At 39.0% G+C, this 5881-nt stretch overlaps 1 protein-coding gene across 2 annotated transcripts in view; it reads left to right on the top strand.

Moving 5' to 3' along the window:
• Positions 1–1399: 1399 nt before the first annotated feature.
• The window catches only part of plcd1a (phospholipase C, delta 1a), a 15754-nt gene continuing 11272 nt past the window's right edge, over positions 1400–5881 (top strand). Inside the window, exons 1-2 of one of the 2 annotated variants that reach the window (XM_032504374.1) lie at positions 1400–1417; positions 1603–1672. In XM_032504374.1, the coding sequence (XP_032360265.1) occupies positions 1642–1672 (31 nt within the window). In that variant the 5' untranslated portion in view covers positions 1400–1417; positions 1603–1641. Of the gene's footprint in view, positions 1418–1602; positions 1673–3175; positions 3530–5881 lie in introns of those variants that run through there. The other variant, XM_032504373.1, reaches the window with a different exon arrangement.

Below are 5881 nucleotides of genomic sequence, written 5' to 3' on the forward strand. Positions count from 1 at the left end.
CGCACACACACACACACACACACACATGCACACAAAAAGTGCATTTTGCTCTGAAAAGTATTTATGTCTAAAATATAAAGTAGACTAATATAAACTAAAAATATTCAAATTAAGTACAAGTAAGCTATAGCTGGAAATTACATTTATGTAGGGCCTACCTACTGAACATAAGTAGGCCTAAATGTAGGCTACTTATTTACTTTCTACCGCATTATAAAACTAAGCCTATGAATCCATGAATAATACTGGCCTTTCCCTGCTGTCTTAAATTTCACTGAAACATTGATTAAACAAATAGTTCAAAGATAACTGACGATTATAATGCTTGATTTATTTTTGATTATTATTCAACTCATCAATTAAAGTGACAAAACTTAAACTCTTGATTTTTAGAGCTAAGGTTTTTCCAAGATGAAACTGACAAACACATGCTACATTGGCTTAATGAACAAAGATGGTTTCATTTAATTAAATTAGGGTGATTTCAGGTGTTTCCTGATTTTTTGCAGCATTTTCTGCCTCACAGTTGACACACTGAACCAGATTACCTCATGAGACCAAACTCAACATATTTATAAAACAAACACATCCGCATACTTAACGGTCATTAGGTGTGACATTGTTTATGTTGCCTGGGTGACTATTTTCCAAGAAGCTACCTAAAATACAATAACTGACTGCCCTTGTACAATGCAAAAGTAAAAACAGGTAGACTACTGAAGAAGTGATTTCTATCAACTGTGTCAAGTTTTTTCAAAGCATTTTTGCCCATGTCCTTATGCAAAAAGAGCAGTTTCTATGTAAAAAAAATCAATGCTTTGTAAATACATGAAGGTCAATAATGTGTTTTGTTTAGGAGGCAAAGTTTCCAAAAACACCACAAACCAAATCCTTGACTGTGCTGATCTGCTCATGCAGTGCTCAAGTCTGATTCTCAAAGAGGCAATTGGTGGCACTTTGTAGCGCCTCATGTTTTGTTCATAGAACAGAACAGTCTGGCAGACGCTGATAATAGAGAGGGACAAAGCGTGATCTGTCCCAGCTCTCAATTTTACATTACAACAATGAGCAGGAGCTTGTATGTGATGCCTTTAGCTGCTGTCAGTAGGATAGTGTCCTTATTAACATTAACTGTACAGTGTAAAAAGGTATGTGGAGAGGCAAGAACACACCTCAGACTATAAATAGCAGGCCTACAGACCAGGGCAACACCTTAAGATCACACCATTGGTGCCAGAATGCTACATGAAATCACAGCCTTGAGTTGATTACTCTATATAGTAGTCTCCATGTAACATTATCTTATCTAGGTTTACATTGGACCTTGTGAAAGTGTTCATTTTTAGTCCTTTGGTAGAATTCCATCCAACGGTGTAGTTTCCATTTGCAGGGAGCTGAATAAAACAGTAGAGGACTTGTCAGACCGGTGTTGCAGTGGGTGTGGACTGATTTCGCATAAGAGCCTGCTGGGCTGGTAATATTTGCAACTACACACTTTGTAGGTTGGCTCAAAGGGGGACAAACTCTGGGACAAACAGACTAGTTTTACGGCTGTAAAGCCTCCTATACTGTGATATACCTGACACTTGTCTAAAAAAGAAGAGGCCCAACAGATGGTGATTAATTTTGACTGGAACCAGAATGGACATAAATGGAGCATCTTGGAAATATGGTGAGTTGGTGTGTGGAGGCTCACAGATTCACTGCCTATTTAATACTACTGCTACCTGTAAGAGCTCACCTGTTGAAGTGTTTTACATCCAGGGTGAAGGGGAAATATCCTGGACACTTAAATTCTTGTGTGAAATTTGACTTTTTGTGACATTATTTTCAGGCTCAAATCGTAACCAAGCAGTTTTTAAAAGAAAAGACCCAAGCTATGACAGATTTTTTTTTGTAGGCCTAGCTATATTTTTGGTTTTATATCCCAGGTGGGGGTCAGATAAACACTAGGCCTAGGCTACTTGTGTCCTTACAGCAAATTTGTCAGCCAGATTTTCAGAATGGGGTTGGAAGTTTGTTGTACGACATCCCTTTCAACGCAACACCGAAGCACTTTTCCTCTTCGGTCCCCCTACAGGTTGGAAACGGAACTTCCCATTACCGTTGTATCATTCAAACTACAGATCTGCTACCTGATCCAATTGCACCTGACTGCAGTATGCAGATCGGGGTTGGGCTAAATGTGGGCGGGGCTAAACGTTTGACTCAAGATCAGGCAGCACATTCTCAATATAATATAATAATATAATACGGCGCCATCTGTTGGCGGAGATTAGGCAGCACATTGTCAATATAATACTTATATTTTATACAGATCCATAGCTATATAGATTATAGTAAATCATAATATTTAAATTATAAAAAAGAGAAGAGCAAACGTCACATAGGCCTACGGGAAAGAGAACGTGAAAGTCCGGTGTTTTTCCTTCAGACACATTCTTCCTCGTCCGGGTGCTATTGGGCAAGTGTTCGGAGTCCAAACTCACGCCTCGATCTTAATTTATGATCACAGCCACAACACTTGCAAATTATTAAACGTTTTTTGAGAGGATAATTGTACATGTATATCCACCATGGGATGGCGTTCTAGCTGATTAGGATCAGGATTATTTGGGATGTTAGTCTTTAGGGGGGTTCAGCCCCTATAATGTGACACGGATGCAGTGCCTTGCAAAAGTGTCAAATCAGTAATTTCTTCAACCGTCTATATTTCTGACAGCCGGGTAGGAATAAAAACAGCGAGAGTAGCATATCTTTTAAATTTTACAAAATAACCCCCATATGTCTCCTCTACAACACCACAGACAACGATGATTCATCTTGGAAACGGAAAAACATACTAGACATCCCAGATCGTTTTTATAAAGACAACGCCAGAGGAGAAGGAGGAGACTAGTAGGTAGAATAGACTAGTTAACAAACACTCGGTTGTTATGTAAAGTACTCGTGGAGACAATATAATCTGCGACTCGGGCACAGACGCTCCGCTTCTGAGACGCTCCCGGTGCAGTATGGCGCGTGGCACAGGACGGAACAAACCCGGAACGCAGCACAGACTTGCCCAGTGGAAAATCGGGACTTCTCATTACTATGGACAAGGACTATATGGACGTCAGTGTTTTTCTAAAATTCTTAAGTGCATCATTTGAGCACATCAGATGATTTCCAAAACTGATAAGAAGAACTGATAATCAGATGTTTTAAAACTAATAGGGAGGCTAAAAGACAGAGCTCTCCCCCAAAAGTCCTCACCACAGCTGGCCAGCCACCGCTGCAGGGTGTACTGACAGAGCAGTCAAACGATTAGACCCGCCCCACGAGGTGGGGAACTACGTGCTGGTGGGTGCTTCTTCTCCTCCACACCGCGCACACGTAAACATCGACTGGATACATGTTTTACTGTGTAAGAAAAGTAAGTTCTCCACTATGTCTTGTGTAAATAAACGCCCGAAAAGGACAACATCAGAAGAACAGGCTTTTCAGGAACATGTGAAAAAAGTTGCTCAGGAGAATGGAAAACTGCTAGGTAAGTCCCTTAAAGGTGCAAATGTGCCTGAGCTTGACGCTGCATGAGCAGAATGACGCTCTGATTATTTTTGAAAACAGACAGGGGCGTATGTATGGCAAACATTTTTAACATGTATTAGCTAGATTGGATACTTATCGCAGAAATTCATCATTCAATTGCTCCTAGTATAAAAAACAAACATTTTTGATATCCACAATTGGGATTTCAGCTATCTACAACGTAATTCTTCCTAGGGCAAATGACGTCACTTTTACTAATCATAGGTAGGCCTATAGTGCTTTCAATTTTTCATATCCCCAACGTCATCCTTAATATCCAGAATGAACATTCAAGAAATTTGCAATAGACTTTGTACTAGGAACAACTCCAGTTTCATATAAACTTCACCACAATCCAATTGTTACTAGTCATAAGTTTAATTTCAGGAATCCAAAATAAAAATAAAAAAGACATATATATGTCTTTTTTATTTATATATATATATTATATATATATATATATATAAGTAGGGTAATTTGGAAAATCTAAATACAGTTTGACTAGTAGAAATAGCATGAATGACAGATATCTTTAATGAGAATTGGAGATTCATTTTGGATATCAGCAATTAAAACTAGTAGCATACCATTTAGATTGATTAGCTCTTCCTAGTGAGAATTCTTTTGCACATATCTAGAATGTTCATTCTGGATTGGAAGAATGGCATTGTGGATAAAACACATAACATGGGCTTTGGAAGATCTTAATTTTGTCAACACACTCTGAGGAAGCAGTTTAACCCCAAAACGAGCCAAATGAGCGGAGGGGAAATCCTTTGTGGAGTTTCATCTTGTCATTCTGTGCCTCTTATTTTGTTCCATTGAAAACAATGCTGCATATGGCACATGATTTAATAGTAGTCAAAAAGGGGACTACAGAACAAAAAAATGCAAACTGTTATAAAGCTTTACTAAGCAAATAGTGCATGGCCGCAGTCAATGAGTGGCTTTTAAAAAACAATATGGTCATTGCTCCATTCAGAAGGTTTAAAATAGTAACAACCTGTTACACAATCTTGTTTGTTTTGCAAAAAATGTGAGTTGTTGTTGTACAAGTAGGCTCCCCATCCTTGTTTGCCATCTTCTTGCCCCAGCTTGTCTCACAGGGTGTAGCCAGCCACGTGAAAGTGATTACTCGAGAGAGAAAAAAAAAAAAGGAAAAAGAAATCATCTGTTTCTTAAACTCCTTTCAAATGCATTGTTAGACTCCAGTTTGTGACATTGGAAGTCTGATGTTTGGCTTTTCTTTCCAGAACATAAAGTGTGTGGGTAACTTCTTCACAGTAGAGTAGCTACTGTTGTAGTACCACTACAAGCTGGGGAGTTAACTCCCCGACATAAAGCCTGACTGAGCAGAGGCGGTTTAGAAGCTCTAGGACCGTTTGCTTATTCCTCCTCCCAGCCTGCAGAGAGGCCAGAGGCTGTGGTGCGATCTGGGGGAAAAATGTCTGTAATGTTGTGGTCCTGCCCACAACCCTGACACAATCCCAGCTGAGTTGTAGTGAATCTATCCTTAAATGCTCTTTTGCTTACTGAGAAGACAATCACATTAATTTTTACAACCATTGTTAAGCTTGCGTGATGCATGACAGCAGTGTGCAAAGTTCAGTCCCACTCGCCTACACTGACGAACACCAACATTACCTTACATCTGCACAGATGGAAAACAAATAAACTAATCCTTATCTTGCCAACATTTTCCGGTAAGCATATTGCGGCGTCCTACAGATGTTACACACTGTTCCCCATAAAGCCTTAATCAGCAAATTACTTCACCTGAATGATGAACCAAATGTCCAAATAAAGGAAAAACCAAGGAACACGGAAGGAACGGGGAAATGACACAAAAACAGCTTACGCTGGAAGGACCACACACACAAAGACTCACAACAGAAGACGATAAACTAACAACAGACACAGAAAGCACAGAGACTAAATACACAAGTAGAGGAGGGTGAAGGGACAGGAAACCAGTGTTGGGCAAGTTACTTTTAAAAAGTAATTAGTTACAGTTCCTAGTTACTTCTCCCAAAAAATAACTAAATTAGATACTCAGTTACAAATTATAAAAGTAACTGATGTGTTACTTTCAAGTAAATGTTTAAATGCTCAAATGTGACCCCACCTCCACCCCTCTTTATTGGAACATGAAATACATATGCATGTTCAATTATTTATGCTAAAGCTGAATATTATAATGAAATGGACACTTAATACAATACATTATTAACAGAAACTACCCAATTCTAAACTATTTTAATGTTGCTGTGGGACAAAGTGAGACTGGCCTCCAATCAGATGCCATGTCTGT

The sequence above is a fragment of the Etheostoma spectabile genome, chromosome 22 (genome assembly GCF_008692095.1).
Source record: "Etheostoma spectabile isolate EspeVRDwgs_2016 chromosome 22, UIUC_Espe_1.0, whole genome shotgun sequence".
NCBI lineage: Eukaryota > Metazoa > Chordata > Actinopteri > Perciformes > Percidae > Etheostoma > Etheostoma spectabile.